Source organism: Gopherus evgoodei, unplaced genomic scaffold (genome assembly GCF_007399415.2).
Source record: "Gopherus evgoodei ecotype Sinaloan lineage unplaced genomic scaffold, rGopEvg1_v1.p scaffold_47_arrow_ctg1, whole genome shotgun sequence".
Taxonomy (NCBI): domain Eukaryota; kingdom Metazoa; phylum Chordata; order Testudines; family Testudinidae; genus Gopherus; species Gopherus evgoodei.
This window is the reverse complement of record NW_022060068.1, coordinates 1,774,895-1,792,838: the sequence shown is the minus strand read 5'-3', so window position 1 is coordinate 1,792,838 and position 17,944 is coordinate 1,774,895. Positions and strand designations below refer to the sequence as shown.

At 48.5% G+C, this 17,944-nt stretch overlaps 1 protein-coding gene across 4 annotated transcripts in view; it reads right to left on the bottom strand.

The window, feature by feature from the left end:
* LOC115642919 (stonustoxin subunit alpha-like) overlaps positions 1-17,944 on the bottom strand; it is a 40,202-nt gene that overhangs the window by 7,881 nt on the left and 14,377 nt on the right. For 3 of the 4 annotated variants that reach the window (XM_030546590.1, XM_030546593.1, XM_030546594.1), the window contains exons 2-3: positions 16,523-16,654; positions 1,821-3,875 (exon numbers count right to left, since the gene is read on the bottom strand). In XM_030546590.1, the coding sequence (XP_030402450.1) occupies positions 1,821-3,875; positions 16,523-16,619 (2,152 nt within the window). In that variant the 5' untranslated portion in view covers positions 16,620-16,654. Of the gene's footprint in view, positions 1-1,820; positions 3,876-15,940; positions 16,341-16,522; positions 16,655-17,944 lie in introns of those variants that run through there. The other variant, XM_030546591.1, reaches the window with a different exon arrangement.

The following is a 17,944-nucleotide window of genomic DNA, read 5'->3' as shown; positions in this document are numbered from 1 at the left end:
CAAGTTAGAGAAGTATGGGCTGGATAAATGGACTATAAGGTGGATAGAAAGCTGGCTAGATTGTCGGGCTCAACGGGCAGTGATCAACGGCTCCATGTCTAGTTGGCAGCTGGTTTCAAGCAGAGTGCCCCAAGGGTTGGTCCTGGGGCCAGTTTTGTTCAATATCTTCATTAATGATCTGGAGGTGGGTGTGGACTGCACCCTCAGCAAGTTTGCAGATGACACTAAACTGGGAAGAGTAGTAGACACACTGGAGGGTAGGAATAGGATACAGAGGGACCTAGACAAATTAGAGGATTGGGCCAAAAGAAATCTGATGAGGTTCCACAAGGACAAGTGCAGAGTCCTGCACTTAGGAAAGAAGAATCCCAGGCACTGCTACAGACTAGGGACCGAATGGCTAGAAAGCAGTTCTGCAGAAAAGGATCTAGGGGTTACAGTGGACGAGAAGCTGGAGATGAGTCAACAGTGTGCCCTTGTTGCCAAGAAGGCTAACGGCATTTTGGGCTGTATAAGTAGGGGCATTGCCAGCAGATTGAGGGATGAGATCATTCACCTGTATTCAACATTGATGAGGCCTCATATGGAGAAGTGTGTCCAGTTTTGCGCCTCACACTACAAGAAGGATATGGAAAAATTGGAAAGAGTCCAGTGAGGCAACAAAAATTATTAGGGGTCTGGAGCATGTGACTTATGAGGAGAGGCTGAGGGAACTGGGCTTATTTAGTCTGCAGAAGACAAGAATGAGTGGGGGATTTGATAGCTGCTTTTAATCAGAGGTGAAAGTAAGCCAGTACAGGCCGGTACAGTGTACTGGCAAGAGCCAGTATGCTGTGCCAGACTGCACTGGCTTTCGCTGCGGGGATTTAAAGGGCTCTGGGCTCCCCACGGTGGCGGTCAGCCCAGAGCCCTTTAAACCCCCCACCACAGCGGAGATATAAAGAGCTCAGAGCTCCCCGCCGCTGTGGGCAGCCCAGAGCCCTTTGAATCCCGGCCGTGGCTCCAGTGGCTGGGCTGGGACCAGGATTTAAAGGGCTTGGGGCTCCCCTCAGCGGCAGGAGCTCTTGGCACTTTAAATCCCTGCCCCAGCCCTGCAAAACTCGGGGTTTCCCCCGGTGGCTGGAGCCCCGGACCCTTTAATTTGCCTCTGAGCTCCAGGGGCCTCCCAGCTACCTCTTCAGCTGGTAGCCCCTGGCTGATTTAAAGGCCCTGGGTCTCCCAGCCACAGCTGGTGCCCCAGGGCCTTTAAAACTTGAGAGGTCACGCCCCTTCTGGACAAGGCCATGCTCCCCAGGACTCCGGCAGTACTGGTAAATCTTGTAAATTACTTTCACCCCTGCTTTCAACTACCTGAAAGGGGGTTCCAAAGAGGATGGAGCTAGACTGTTCTCAGTGGTGGCAGGTGACAGAACAAGAAGCAATGGTCTCAAGTAGCAGTGGAGGAGGTTTAGGTTGGATATTAGGAAAAACTTTTTCACTAGAAGGGTGGTGAAGCACTGGAATGGGTTACCTGGGGAGGTGGTGGAATCTCCTTAGAGGATGGAACCTTAACTTGGCCAGACCTAGCAGTCCAGTATAATTTGTACAATCCTCAGCTGATTCCTGTGGTTTGGTTGGGCCCTGTATGCATTACTGCAGTTCAGATATTAAATTGCAATAAATAGTTTGATTCTGAAGTCACTCCTACATTATACATCTGGGACATCTCAGTTTTCTTCTAATGATAAATATAGTTTTACCTGAATGAACTATTCCAGAGTCCTGCGTTGGGGTGGGGGGTGGTAAATGTGCAAATATATATTTATATATATGTGTGTTACCTTTCTTTAGGGTTGAGATGCAGGTCTCCTCACTTGGGTCACTCACAGCCCCATCCACACACACAGCTGACACTCGGAATCTGTAGGAGGTCTCAGGACGCAGTCCATCAACGCTACAGAACTCAGTTCTCTTTTCTGTCCTTCGTTCCAGCCATTTGTCTTTGCCCTCCTGATTCGCATCTCCTGCCTCTTCTTTATATTCCACCTTATACTCCCTTATACTGACTCCATCTCCAGTGACACTTGGACACTTCCAGGAAAGGGCAATGGCAGATGAATCTACAGTATCTGTTACAGGCTTCCCAGGAGGGCTGGTCGGGGGAAGAGTCTTCACAGGATCACTCACGTCGCTGGTCTCGCTGAGCCCTGGTTTGCTCACTGCAGCGTATCGGAACTGGTACTCGGTGTTTGCACGTAGCCCTGTTACTGTGAATGTCTCTTGTGTGTTATTTACAGTCACAGCAGTCCAGTTCTCCTGCCCTACAATTCTGTACTCTGCCCGATAGCCGGATATCGCAGCCCTGCCATAGGCTGCTGGGTTAAACGTGAGCTGCACACAGTCATGTCTGATGCCATCAATCAGGGGAGGAAGAGGCTTTGATGGAGGCTCAAAGTTGGTGCTGACCAGCTCTCCATCCTCATACAGGTAAATGGTAGTGCCTGGATTGTCCTTGTCTGGAACAGACACCACAATGAACCGAGTCTTCCTGTTAGATTTGTTGACACTTACAAAATGTGAAAGGGCCCTTGCAGATTTCCGAGCTTTTTGATATATTTCTTTTTCCTCAAACCACACTTTGAATTTTGGTTTCTCAGTGACAGAAATGGCTGATTCAGGATCATGAGTTTCCTTTATAAACTGGTTCTGAAGCCATTGTTTTAAATCTGATAAATATGGCTCCTCTTCATGCAGTGAGGTGAATGTAAAAGAAACAACAAAGTCAAGTGTGGGGTCGAGTATTATTTTATCTAGTTCACTCTGGGAGGACACCACGTCTACATTGCTTAGGATCCTAAGGTAGGAATTCACATAATTCATCTCTTTCTCCTTTGTATCCAGAAATTCACTGAGGCTCTGGATATTGAACGGTGACTGGTTTTTGAGTGATAAAATCTCCACCAGGGCCCCTTCCTCTTTTCCACCTCCACGGATTAAAGGTAAGAGTCCTGCCAGCTGTTTCTGGAAAGTCTGTCTGTGTTGCTTACACAGATCTCTGAATTGCTGGATTTTCAGCTTGATTTCGGGGAAGCTTGTGGCGATCAGGTTCTTCAGCATGTCATTGCATCGCATGTTTAGCTCTGCCAGTTCCTCCATAGCAGTCTGAGCATCAGAAATCAGTGTTAAGCTGATCTCACGCACCAGCTGAGCCGCTCTGGAGTCCAGCTTGGTCAGCGGGTACAGCCAGACTCTCACTGGTACGGCCTTCTCCCCGCTGTCACCCAGAAGCTTGGGGAGGGTGGAATAAATTTTCATGGCATCTTGGAAATTAGCTGGATTTTTCTCAAGAGCAAAATCACCATGGAACTTGCAGTTAAAATTTTCAGCATTTAATGTTTCCTTGTCATCCATTTTGACAGCTCCTTCCCCTTCTAAGGAAACCCCGGGTATCACTTTAATTGCAAGCTGGAGCTTTCCCTCTATCTCACGTACGTTCTCAGAAGAAGAAACTTCCCGATCAAACACGAAGAAAGCCTGAGCCCCGTACAGCAGAGCCGTGACCACGTGGGTGGCCGTGCCTTGGTCAAACACAGCAGGGTAAGAGACATTCTCTGCTCCTAAATGGTTCATAGTTAGGTGTTCGAACTTTGTTGTGGTAGAGTACTGGAGAGTAACTCTGGCCTGTTGTTTGGATTTTTTGGTGTCATTTAAGTATTTGGCAGATCCACTTACTTCAACCAACCCCCCCAGGAAACTGGCCTTCAGCGACGCTGTGACATTGAGGGCATTGGCCTTCTCTTCAATGGTATCAGATGCGATGATCTCACAGTTCACCCAGGGTTGTGGTTTTGTGTTTACATCCTTGAGAAGCTGTTCCCGGCGCCACAGCGTGATCCCTGGAATAGTAGAGACAAACACATCGTAACGTAACTGATAGATGCACAGGACACAGAGTCTGTCCATGGTTTAATTGTGTCTCATTTCTGAGATTGAAAAATAAAGAGTGAAGGATCTCAAGTAAACTGACCTGGTAACATACAAACGTGCCAAGTCAAGGCTGAACTACACCCCGAACAACCTTCCCTTGCACCCAGCTTCTTATAGCACTTTGGAAGATGTGATCTTTTCTGGGGTTTTTTAATAAATCCATCTCCAGAGTGACTGAGTTCACTCTCCTTCGGGAGTACACTGCTCCATGCAGCAAGTGCTCTGGTTATGACTGAAATCTCACTTCCATTAGAAACATCTGGTTTATTTGATTTAAGAGGCTAGGAATTGCCACGCTTGACCAGATCCGTGATCCATCTAGCCCAGTGTTCTGTCTCTGAGAGTAGCCAGCACTAAATCCTTCACAGGAAGGCGCTAGAAACCCTACTATATTGTTGGAAAAACCGCCTTTATGAAGGTCTCATTGATCTCTAATAGCTGGAGATTGGCTTAAATCTTGAGTATGAGGTTTTACATCCCTCCCTGCACTTTCTTTTCATTGTTATAATCCCCGTATTCTTGTTACCCATATAAATGTCCAGTCTCTCTAAATGTCTAAGCCTGGCCTCAGGACACATGGCTGGTGAGACGAAGGTGGCTGGGAGACTAAGGCAGTCAGCCAGCTGAGTTGCCAGTGAAGGAAGGCAGGGAGGGAGGGTTTTTCTTTAACTGAAAGGCACTGCACAAGGAAGAACCTGCAATGGTGCATTGCCAACACCTCTGCTAGCTCTTAATCTGCCTGCAGCTGTGGGGGCCCTGGCCAGACAGCCATCCTGACTGGAGGCTTCTACCCAGATCCTCATCTTCACTTGCTGGGAATGCAGCCTGCATGTCCCTGCTGGAAACAGCCAGGCAGGGGGAACCAGCTGGTGTGAGAGGCTTCTGTCCGGGGAGTCCCTCAGGTAGCAGGTAAAGAGAGCTGAGGGAGGAGGTGGCTCAGCTATGTAGCATCCAGGAGCGTTAGGACTTCATCACCAGGATGCATTCAGAGACATCTGGGATGGAGGATGCTAGCTGACTAGGGATGACTACAGAGGCACCAGAAGAGGAAGGCGACCCAGCAGCTCTGTAGAAAGGAGACTGGCTGCTGTCCACCTTAGACAGTAGGCTGTGCTCCACTCGCCACCCCGCTCCTCCATCCATCGAGGTCAAGAACTGGCATGCTGCCCTGGCCACATGTGGAGAGGAGCAGACCCCAATGGCTGAGGAAGAGGAGCCACCTGCTCCCAAGGCTGGGAGGCACACGGCCCCCACACCCACCAGGAGGGGATGGACGTAGGGTGGGAGTGGTCTGGGCTCCCTGCTGAGAGGGATGGGAGCCTCCATCTGCTGACCTGACCGGACGCCCCAGGAGTTGTGCTGCCTGCCTAAAGCCACATCCCAGGTGTTATGGAAAGGTTGCCAAGGCTCGTCCATTCATCTGGCCACTGCCACACACTGCAAATCTACGTGGGCACTAATGCTACTGCCAGTCTGAGCCTGCGCAGTGACTCCTGGGCTCTGGAAGTGAGGGTGAAGGAGTGACGGTCGCATGTTGCATTCTTGTCCATCCTCCTGGCTGAGGTTGAGGGCCCAGGCAGGGACACGCACACCCTGGAGATGATGCACGGCTGTGCGGGTGGTGTCAAATGATGGACTTTGGCATCCTAAATCCTGGGAGGCGGTTTCAGGAAGGAAATCTGCTGGGAGGAGATGGGGTACACCTGACCAAGAAGGGGCGGAGCTCCTTCGAGCACTGACTTGCCAACCTCGTGAGGAGGGCTCTAAAGTAGGATCAAAGGGGCAGGTGACACAAGACCACAGGTAAGTATCAAAAAAGTGACCTTCACAGAGGGCGAGATGTTGCTGGGGAGAGGGAGTGGAAAATTTACAGTTGGGTCATAGGAGCAACAAGCGGGATAACAGGGGAAATCTGCTCAATATCTTGTCTATACACAAATGCCAGGTGCATTGGGAATAGATGGGAAGAAATGGAAGTTTTAGTACATAAGGTAATTTAGTGTTTAATTGGCATCACTGAGATTTGGTTGGATAAATCTCATGACTAGAAATTTGATGCATGGCGTGTTTGGGACGGAAAGCCAGCAAAAAAGGGAGGAGGGGTTGCACTATACATGAAGAGAATATACACATATGCTGCGGTCCAGGAGATGAGAGGCCGACCCAGTTGAAATTCTGTGGGTAAAGATAAAAGTGGGCAGGGGAAAACACAGGTGATGTTATCATAGAGGTCTTCTAAAGACCATCAAATCATGAGGAAGAGACGCATGAGGTATTTCTAGAGCAAATAACAGAAATATCCATACCACAAGACGTGGTAGTAATAGGGGATTTCAACTACCCAGACATCTGTTGTAAAAGTAACACTATAAAACACAAAGTGTCCAGTAAGTTTTTGGAATGTCTTAGGGACAACTTCTGGTTTCAGAAGGTGGAGGAAGTAACGGGGGGGAGGGGGGCAGCCATTTTAGCCTTGATTCTGACTAAAAAGGGAGGAATTGGTTGCAAATCTGAAGGTAAAAGGCAATTTGGGTGAAAGTGTTCATAAAATGATAGATTTTATTATTTTAAGGAAAGGAAAGAGTGAAAAGAGAGAATAAGACAATGGACTTAAAAAGAATAAACAGACTTCATCAGACTCAGAGAACTCTTAAGTAAGGTCCCCTGGGAAGAAAATCTAAGGAAAAAGAGGCATTCAGGAGAGCTAGCAGTTTCTCAAAGAGACAATATTAAAGGCACAATTGCAAGCTATCCTGATTCAAAGGTAAGATAAGAAAAATAGCAGGACAATATGGCTTCACCAGGAGCTCTTCAGCGACCTGAAAACCAGAAAGAAACCCTACAAAAAGTGGGGACATGGATGAATTGCTAAGGAGGGTACAATAGAACAGCACAAGCAGACAGGGACTAAATCACAAAGCCTAAGGCACAAAATGAGTTACACCTTGCGAGGGATATAAAAGGCCGCAAGAAGAGAGTTTTAAAAAATATATTAGGAGCAAGAGAAAGATGATGAAAAGTGTAGGTCCACTATTTAGAGAGGAAAGAAAGTTAATGACATCAAGAACACAGAGGTGTTTAATGCCTATTTTGCTTCAATCTTCTCTAAAAAGGTAAATTGTGACCAGGTGCTTAATACAATTAGTATTAATAGTAAGGGGGAAGGCACACAAGACAGAATAACAAATGAACAGCTTAAAGAATATTTAGAGTATTAGATGTTTTCAAGTCAGCAGGGCTTGACTAAATTCACCTTAAGGAACTAGCTGAAGCAGATCTTTGAGCAAAGGGTTGGACTAGATGCCTCCTGAGGTCCCTTCCAACCCTGATATTCTATTATTCTATTCTATGATTCTATGATCTTGGATCTGTCAGTGATTGTCTTTGAGAACTCTGGGTGCAGTCCCAGAGGAAAGGAGAAGAGCCAATATGGTACCTATCTTTAAAAAGGAGAACAAAGAGGACCCAGAGAATTATAAAATAATCAGCCTAACTTCAACACCTGGAAAGATACTGGAACAAGCTATTAAACAATCAGTTTGTAAGCACCTCAAAGATAACAGGGTAATAAGTAATAGCCAAAATGGATTTGTCAGGAACCAATCATCCCAAACCAACCTAATTGCCTTCTTTCACAGGGTTACTGGCCTAGTGTTTAGGGGGAGAAGCAGGAGACATGATCTTGATTTTAGTAAGGCTTTTGACACAGTCCCATGTGACATTCCTATAGGAAACTAGGGAAATGTGGTAAAGATGAAATTGCTCAAAGGTAGGTGCATAACTCGATGAAAGGCTGTACTCAGAGTAGTTAACAATGGTTTGCTGTCAAACTGGGAGGATATATGTAGTGGGGTGCTGCCAGAGTCTGACCTGAGTCTGGTGCTAATCAGTATTTTCATCCATGACCTGGATGATGGGGTGGAGAGCACACTCATACAATTACCAGATGAGACCAAGCTAAGAGGGGCTTCAAGTTCTTTGAGGGACAAGATTAAAACTCAAAATGACCTTGTTGATTTCAGATCAATTATCCAGTTTATAAAGATGAAATTCAACAAAGACAAATGCAAAGTACTACACTTAGGAAGGAAAAATCAAATGCACAAATACACAATGGGGAATAACTGGCTAGGCAGTAGTTCAGAAAAAAAGAAACTGGGGTTATAGTGGATAACACAGTAAATAGGAGCCCACAATGGGATGCAGTTGTGCAAAAGGCTAATGTAATTCTGGGGAGTGTTAACAGGAGTGTCATATGTAAGACATGGGATGTAGTTATCCTACTCTTCTCGGCACTGGTGAGGCTTCTGCTGGAGTATTGTGTCCAGGTTTGGGTATCACACTGCAGTAAAGATGTGGACAAATTGGAGAGTCCAGAGGACAGCAACAAAAATGGTAAATGGTTTAGAAAACCTGACCTTTGAAAAAAGAACAGGAGTACTTGTAGCACTTTAGAGACTAACAAATGTATTTGAGCATGAGCTTTCATGGGCTACAGCCCACTTCATCGGATACATGCAATGGAAAATACAGTAGGAAGATATATAGATATATATATATATACAGGGAACATGAAACAATGGGCTTGTCTACATCACAAAGTTGCAGTGCTGGTGAGGGGGTTACAGCGCTGCAACTTAGGAGGTGTACACATCTGCAGGGCATCACCAGCACTGCAACTCCCTGTTTGCAGCGCTGGCCGTACTCCCGTTTTGCCTCGGGTGTAGAGGATCCAGCGCTGGTGATCCAGCGCTGGTAATCAAGTGTAGACACTTACAGGTGCTTTTCTTGACCTCCGTGGAATAAGCAGGTATCCCAGCATACCTGAGGAAGCGTCTGGTAATCAAGCAGGTCTCCTTCCCCGGTTTGCTCTCGCGTTCCCCGAACCCCCGTGCAAGCAGGTCTCCTTCCCTGCGGTTTGCAGGGGGGTTCGGGGAATGCGAGAGCAAACCGCGGGGAAGCTGGTCTCCTTCCCCGGTTTGCTCTCGCGTTCCCCGAACCCCAGTGCAAGCAGGTCTCCTTCCCCGGTTTGCTCTCGCGTTCCCCGAACCCCTGAGCAAGCAGGTCTCCTTCCCTGCGGTTTGCAGGGTGGTTCGGGGAACGCGAGAGCAAACCGCGGCGAAGCCGGTCTCCTTCCCCGGTTTGCTCTCGCGTTCCCCGAACCCCCCTTGAAGCCGTCCAACAGCGCTGCAGTGTGGCCACATCTAACACCACTTGCAGCGCTGGTTGCTGTAAGTGTGGCCACTCTGCAGCGCTGGCCCTATACAGCTGTACTAATACAGCTGTAACAACCAGCGCTGCAAAATTGTAGATGTAGACATACCCAATGAGTGTTACCATACAGACTCTAACGAGAGTGATCAGTGAAGATGAGCTATTACCAGCAGGAGAAAAAAAACTCTTTGTAGTGGTAATCAAAATGATCCATTTGCAGCAGTTGACAAGAAGTTGTGAGGAACGGTGGGAGGTGGAGGGGCAGAATAAATGTGGGGAAATAGTTTTACTTTGTGTAATGACCCATCCACTCTCAGTCTTTATTTAAGCCTAATTTAATGGTGTTCATTTTGCAAATTAATTCCAATTCAGCAGTCTCTCACTGGAGTCTGTTTTTGAAGTTTTTTTGTTGCAATATTGAGACTTTTAGATCTGTAATCGAGTGGCCAGGGAGACTGAAGTGTTCTCCAGCTGGTTTTGGAATGTTATAATTCTTGACGTCTGATTGTGTCCATTTATTCTTTTATGTAGAGACTGTCCATTTGGCCAATGTACATGGCAGAAAGACATTGCTGGCACATGATGGCATATATCACGTTGGTAGATGTGCAGGTGAACAAGCCTTTGATAGTGTGGCTGATGTGATTAGGGCTTTGTTGCAAGGATAGGTTCCTGGGTTAGTGTTTTTGGTCTGTGGTCTGTGGTTGCTGGTGAGTATTTGCTTCAGGTTGGGAGACTGTCTGTAAGCGAGGACAGGCCTGTCTCCCAGGATCTGAGAGAGTGAGGGATCGTCCTTCAGGGTAGGTTGTAGATCCTTGATGATGCGCTGGAGAGGTTCTAGTTGGGGCAGTAGGTGATGGCTAGTGGCGTCCTGTTACTTTCTTTGCTGGGTCTGTCCTGTAGTAGGTGACTTCTGGGCAGGGTTGGCTCCAGGCACCAGCCAACCAAGCATATGCTTGGGGCAGCACCTTGGGGCGGGGCGGTACTCTTTTTTTTTCTCTTTTTTTTTGGTTCATCGGGGCAGCGCTGGAGGGGATTTTTTTTTGTTTCGGCGGCATGGCACTCAGGGGGTGGGGCTTTGGGCAGCATGCTGGTCAGGGGGCGGGGCTTCAAGCAGCATGGCGCTGGGGGGGCGGGGCTTGCACGGTGTGGCTCTCGGGAGGGCGGGGTCTTCGGGTCGTGTGGTGCTGGGGGGGCAGGGTCTTCAGGTGGCGTGGTGCTGGAGGGGTCAGGGGCTTGGCACGGCTCGGCACTCAGAGGGGGGTGGGGGCTTGACACGGTGCTGGGGGGCGGGGTCTTTGGGCAGCATGGCACTCAGGGAGGCGGGGGCTTGGCAGGGCGCGGCACTCAGAGGAGGGTGGGGGCTTGGCACGGTAGGGCACTCAGAGTGGGGTGGGGGCTTCATGAGGTGTGGCGCTGTGGGGGTGGGGGCTTGCACGGCGCTCAGGGGAGTGGGACTTCAGGCAGCACGGCGCTCTGAGGGGGTGGGGGCTTCGGGCGGCACGGTGCTGGTGGGGCTGGGGCTTGTTTGGCACTCAGGGACGGACGGGGCTTTGGGCGGCATGTTGCTCACGGGGGGGGTCCAGTGGCACAGCGCTCATGGGGGGGGGGCAGTATGGCAGGGCAGCACTCTTCTTTTTTGCTTGGAGCAGCAAAAAAGTTAGAGCCATCCCTGCTTCTGGGTACTCTTCTGGTTCTGTCAATCTGTTTCTTCACTTCAGCAACAAAGCCCATAGCCAGCTCTGTCCACATATCTATTCAGGGGACACCATCAGAGGACTTAATCACATCAGCCACGCCATCAGGGGCTCATTCACCTGCAGATCTACCGATGTGATATATGCCATCATGTGCCAGCAATGCCCCTTTGCCATGTACACTGGCCAAACCGGACAGTCTCTACGCCAAAGAATAAGTGGACATAAATCAGATGTCAAGAATTATAACATTCAAAAACCAGTTGGAGAACACTTCAATCTCCCTGGTCACTCGATTACAGACCTAAAAGTCTCAATATTACAACAAAAAAACTTCAAAAACAGACTCCAACGAGAGACTGCTGAATTGGAATTAATTTGCAAAATGGACACCATTAAATTAGGTTTAAATAAAGACTGGGAGTGGATGGGTCATTACACAAAGTAAAACTATTTCCCCATGTTTCTTCCTCCCCTCCCCCCACTGCCTCCCACTGTTCCTCACAACTTCTGGTCAACTGCTGCAAATGGACTGTTTTCATTACCACCACAAGAAGTTTTTTCTCTCCTGCTGGTAATAGCTCACCTTGACTGATCACTCTCATTAGAGTCTGTATGGTAACACTCATTGTTTCATGTTCTCTGCGTATATCTATATATCTTCCTACTGTATTTTCATTGCATGCATCCGATGAAGTGGGTTTTAGCCCACGAAAGCTTATGCTCAAATATATTTGTTAGTCTCTAAGGTGCTACAAGTACTCCTGTTCTTTTTGCGGATACAGACTAACATTGCTGCTACTCTGTAACCTTTGAGGATTGGTTAAAAAAAACAGATATGTTTAGTCTTAAGAAAAGGAGACTGAGAGGGGACCTGATAACATTTAAGGGCTGCTATAAAGAGGACAGTGATCAATTGTTCTCCATGTCCACTGAAGAGAGGACAAAAAGTAATTGGCTTAATCTGCAGCAAGGGAGATTTAAGTTAGATAATAGGAAAACTTTCTAACTATGGGAGTAGTTAAGGTCTGGAACAGGCTTCCAAGGGGGGCTGTGGAATCCCCATCACGGGAGGTTTTGAAGAACAAGTGAGACAAACACCTGTCAAAGATGGTCAAGGTGCAATTATTCCTGCCTCAGCACCGGCAGCTGGACCAGATGACTTCTCAAAATCCTGTCCAGCCCTACATTTCCTTCCTTAGAGGTTTTTAAGGTCAGTCTTGATAAAGCCCTGGCTGGGATGATTTAGTTGGGGATTGGTCCTGCTTTGAGATACCTCCTGAGGTCCCTTTCAACCCTGAGATTCTATAATTTCTGTGATTCGGTGACATCTAGGGGCAGAGAGTTCATCATGCTAATCACATTGCTTTAAAATGTATGTTCTTGTTCTTGTACTATGAGAGAGTAAATAGGTCCTGCGTATTCATCTTCTCTAGCCCAGTCATTCTTCTGTATCCCTGGAGCATTTCTCCCTTATTCTTCTCTCCGTATGAAATCTTTTGTTTTGTCAATCTCTCTTCCTGTGAAATTCTCCCCAGGCCTCTAGTCACTCTCATCATCGCTGTCCAACCCCCCTCGGTTTCTGTGATATCCTCTTTGTGATGGGATGGCCAGCACTGAACACACGTTCCAGGAGAAGGTGGCCCATTGATTTATATGGAAGCAGGGTCTGAATGAGCTCTGCCCTGACAGCTAGCTGGGGAGGGGGAAAGGCTTCAGGACCAGACTATATTTACATGAACACACCCACTCGGTCGAGGTATCCAGCAAACAGAGCTGTGCTGCCAAAGTGATCAGCTCTGGCTGGTGTTGGGTTAGAAATCACTTTGTATTGAATGCAGGGGAATGAAATGTTGTTATCTTGATTGTAGGAATAAAGGCAGCAGATCTGTGCTTAGCCTGGCCTGTTTGAGGGGGTCACCCTAAACTGAACTGAACTCGCCAAGCAGGGGTTTCAGATGCCAGATGCCTGTGAAGGTAAGAGGGGGTGAGGACAGGTGTCTCTGGTGGAAGGGGTGGGCTCTGCCTGAGAATCCTAGGCATGGTTTAACCTGCCTAGGACCTGCCACTGTTCAAAAATAGAGCTAATTAAGGTTCTGTTAGGAGTCTTTTGGTTTGTTATCCTGATTGTAGGAGTAAAGGGCAGCAGATCTGTGCTTAGTCTGGCCTATTTGTAGCCACATGGACTCCTCCTGAGGGTCAAAATGACAGTCTGGACCTATACACTGAGTGCTTCCGCCGATGTGCACAGGCAGAAATTGTGGAAAAACAACATCACTTGCCTCATAAACTAAGTCGTGCAGAACGCAATGCCATCCACAGCCGCAGAAGCCACCCAGACATTATCATCAAAGAGGCTGATAAAGGAGGTGCCGTTGTCATCATGAACAGGTCTGACTACCAAAAGGAGGCCACCAGACAACTCTCCGATACCAAATTCTACAGGCCACTTCCCTCAGATCCCACTGAGGAATACACTAAGAAACTGCACCACCGACTCAGGACACTCCCTACACTAACACTGGAACAAATCAACATACCCTTAGAGCCCCTACCAGGGTTATTCTATCTACTACCCAAGATCCACAAACCCGGAAATCCTGGACGCCCCATCATCTCAGGCATTGGCACTCTCACTGAAGGACTGTCTGGATATGTGGACTCTCTACTCAGACCCTATGCCACCAGCACTCCCAGCTATCTCCGTGACACCACTGATTTCCTGAGGAAACTACAATGCATTGGTGACCTTCCAGAAAACACCATCCTAGCCACCATGGAAGTAGAGGCTCTCTACACAAACATCCCACACACAGATGGAATACAAGCTGTCAGGAACTGTATCCCTGATGATGCCACAGCACAACTGGTTGCTGAGCTCTGTGCTTTTATCCTCACACACAACCTTTCAAATTTGATGACAATATATATCTCCAGATCAGTGGCACCTCTATGGGCACCCGCATGGCCCCACAATATGCCAACATTTTTATGGCTGACCTGGAAAAATGCTTCCTCAGCTCTCGTCCACTCACGCCCCTTCTCTACCTACGCTACATTGATAACATCTTCATCATCTGGACCCATGGGAAGGAGACTCTGGAAAAATTCCACCATAATTTCAACAGCTTCCACCCCACCATCAACCTCAGCCTGGACCAATCTACACGGGAGGTCCACTTCCTAGACACCATGATGGAAATAAGTGATGGTCACGTTAACACCACCCTATACCGAAAACCCACTGACTGCTATGCCTACCTTCATGCCTACAGCTTCCATCTCAGACACACCACACAACCCATTGTCTACAGCCAAGCACTGAAGTACAACCGCATCTGCTCTAACCCCTCAGACAGAGATCAACACCTACAAAATCTCCACCAAGCATTCTCAGAACTACGATACCTGCACGAGGAATTAAGGAAACAGAACAACAGAGCCAGATGTGTACCCAGAAACCTCCTACTGCAAGACAAGCCCAAGAAAGAAACCAACAGGACTCCACTGGCCATCACATATAGTCCCCAGCTAAAACCCCTCCAACACCATCAGGGATCTACAACTCATCCTGGACAATGATCCCTCACTTTCACAGACCTTAGGTGGCAGGCCAGTCCTCGCCCACAGACAACCTGCCAACCTGAAGCATATTCTCACCAGTAATTGCACACCGCACCATAGTAACTCTAATTCAGGAACCAATCCATGCAACAAACCTCGATGCCAACTCTGCCCACATATCTACACCAGCGACACCATCACAGGACCTAACCAGATCAGCCACACCATCACTGGTTCATTCACCTGCACGTCCACCAACGTAATATACGCCATCATATGCCAGCAATGCCCCTCTGCTAAGTACATCGGCCAAACTGGACAGTCTCTACGGAAAAGGATAAATGGACACAAATCAGATATTAGGAATGGCAATATATAAAAACCTGTAGGAGAGCACTTCAACCTCCCTGGCCACACTATAGCAGACCTTAAGGTGGCCATCCTGCAGCAAAAAACCTTCAGGACCAGACTTCAAAGAGAAACTGCTGAGCTTCAGTTCATCTGCAAATTTGACACCATCAGCTCAGGATTAAACAAAGACTGTGAATGGCTTGCCAACTACAAAACCAGTTTCTCTTCCCTTGGTTTTCACACCTCAACTGTTAGAAGAGGGCCTCATCCTCCCGACTGAACTAACCTCGTTATCTCTAGCCTGATTCTTGCTTGCATATTTATACCTGCCTCTGGAAATTTCCACTACATGCATCCGACAAAGTGGGTATTCACCTATGAAAGCTCATGCTCCAAAACGTCTGTTAGTCTATAAGGTGCCACAGGACTCTTTGCTGCTTTTACAGATCCAGACTAACATGGCTACCCCTCTGATACTTGGTTTGTTAGGTAATCACTAGATCTGAAATCACCTGTTGTGGGACAGCATTTCTGCCCAGCCTGCTTCAGCAATTAAGTTCCCCTACTAAGAGCTGAAAGTCACTGAGTGCTGGGTGGAAACTCGAGAGACTGACCTACAGAGGTCACAGTAGAGAAGCAGGTGGCAGCAGAAGGGGACGGTGGGCATTGGTGGCAGGGCAGCCAGCGGAGCAGTGAGTGGGAGGCCAGCGGGGCAGCAGGCAGCGGAGCAGCTGGCAAAGCAGCCACTCCAGAGGAAGCATTAGGATGGCAGAGCGAGCAAGGTGCCTTTTCTTCCCCCAACCCTGGGGGGGAGGTGAACTCACCCAGTTGCACCTCTGAAATCTGGGTCCTCACTGACCAAGGACAAGCCCTGTGAGTGGGGTGTGGTGGAGGGAGAAGGGACAGGCACGTTGAAGGAACTTTTGGTTGTAGAACGCAAGAACCTGAGGCAAAAGACACTGCCCAACACACTCTGTGGTGGGGGGTTTGCTCATGGTTTAAGGTTTATGAATCCTGCTTGCAGCGTTTTCCCAAATTAATGTCAGGTGATTTCCCTCCTTTCATTCAGTGTTGCACTGTTGAAAGGGAACCCCTGGATATTGAATCCAGCCCTGGTTGCTGACGATGTCCCCTGACAGAAGGGTTACCTGTATAACGCCATTGGAATAGCTCTGGTGGCATTTTCCATCCGGTTCCTCAGGCACCCTGGCACCGTTTACTGTTTGGACGGCGACTGGACACAGAGCGAGTGTTTTCACTGAGCTGTGCACAGCGATGTCCAGGCCTTTTCTGGGGTGGGGACAGTTAATATAGGACACGGGGATGGGTGTGAAGAGCTGAAGTTTGTCCTTCTAATGAGTCCCATCATGCCCCGAAATCTGTGTGTAGAGAGGTCCCTTCTCACCTGGACCTCACCCCTCCCATGTGGAAATGGGGAGATGAGCCAGCTCGGGGGCACTGTCCCCCTTTCGTAGGCCGACTGCGGTGTGGGGTTGGGGGGCTGCAGAGATACTGCAGTGGCAGGGGAGCGGATGGGAAGTTTCTCGTTTCTCCTAGTGCAGCCCGTCCTGTAAGGAGGGTCAGCAGTACCCAGGCAGGTTTCGATGCCCTTTATTTTTTCCCCAACTCAAATCCCAAATCCAAATGTTCCTAAAATAAACAGGTGCCAAATGCGTCTGTTTTTTGACACTCTAAGTTGGGCCCCGGGCTTCTCCCGGGGTGACAGTTACCTGGGATGAGGGAGTCTTTGCGGCAGTCGTACAGCATCCCCAGCTGGAACGGGCGGCCCAGAGCCGACATCTCAATGGTGTCAGCTGACCCAGCCATTGTTCCACACCCAGACGCTCTCTCCTCTGTCTGACCTGCAAGAAATAACTGGGGTTACATTAAAGTTTCTGGGGAGCAAATTTAGACTCGAGTCACTGGCTTCAGTCTTCAAAGTTTTTCTGAACATTGCCTTGGTTGTAAAAGAAAGATGCATCTTCTAGTCTCCACAGGGGACAGGAGAGGAAGAAAGTCACTCAGATTTACCTCTCCCTTTTCTCTCCTCAGGGTATGGCTACACTTACAGTTGTGCAGCGCTGGGAGTTACAGCTGTCTTCGTACAGCTGTGTAGGGCCAGTGCTGCAGTGTGGCCACACTGACAGCTACCAGCGCTGCAGTGTGGTCACATTTGCAGCATTTGCAGCACTGTTGGGAGTGGTGCATTGTGGGCAGCTATCCCAGCGTTCAAGTGGCTGCAACGTGCTTTTCAAAAGAGGGGGGTGGGGTGGAGTGTGACAGGGAGCGTGGAGGAGACAGAGAGAATGGATTTTTGGAGCTGACACTGTTCTCAGCTCCCTGCCTTGCAAGTTCTAAGGACTGGAAGACACACAGCACCTACCTTCAATCATTTTCAAAGTTTTGAGCCCTTCCCCCACCCCTCTCTTATTCACTAAATGCAAATTATGCACCCTAAATAGCCGTCAGACCACAAAAGCAGCTGCTCAACATGGACTTCCCCCTCCCCCTCTGCCGTGTGAGCCGTTTCTCTCTTCAAGCAAACAGCTGTGAACATTCCAAAGTAATTCCCCTGCCTGCCTCCCTCGCTCAGCAAACAGGAGCTGTGTTTGTTTTTTAAATAAGCAGTTCGGGGGAGCTCGGAGTTCAGCCATTCTGCCGGTTTGTTGTGAGCAGGCATTCTGGGATACTTCCTAATACCCTGGAGGCCAATTACAGCGCTTTTGGTGGCCACACTTGCTGACCTGCACTGCATCACCAGCGCTGCAATTGCTACTCCCCAAGCAGACCAGGTGTACAGCCAGCGCTGCAGCCAGGGAGTTGCAGCGCTGGATGTGCCTTGCAGGTGTGGACAGTTACTAAGTTGCAGCGCTGTAAACCCACCACCAGCGCTGCAACTCTCCAGTGTAGCCAAGCCCTCAGATTGTGAATTCTAAATGTTATGTTTCAAATGAATTGTTCCTTTTAGCAAGAATGGGAAATAGTTATAATTTGGCTCAATTTAGAGAGATGTGAGCCACAAAGCAAAACACCTGTTGTATTTTGCAACTCTCATGTAAGATCCCAGACGTGTTGAAAGAGTGCTGTGACATGCCAGCAGGCTGGATGTCCTGATAGGGTGCTAAGCTGCAGCCCAGGAAGCCATAAATACC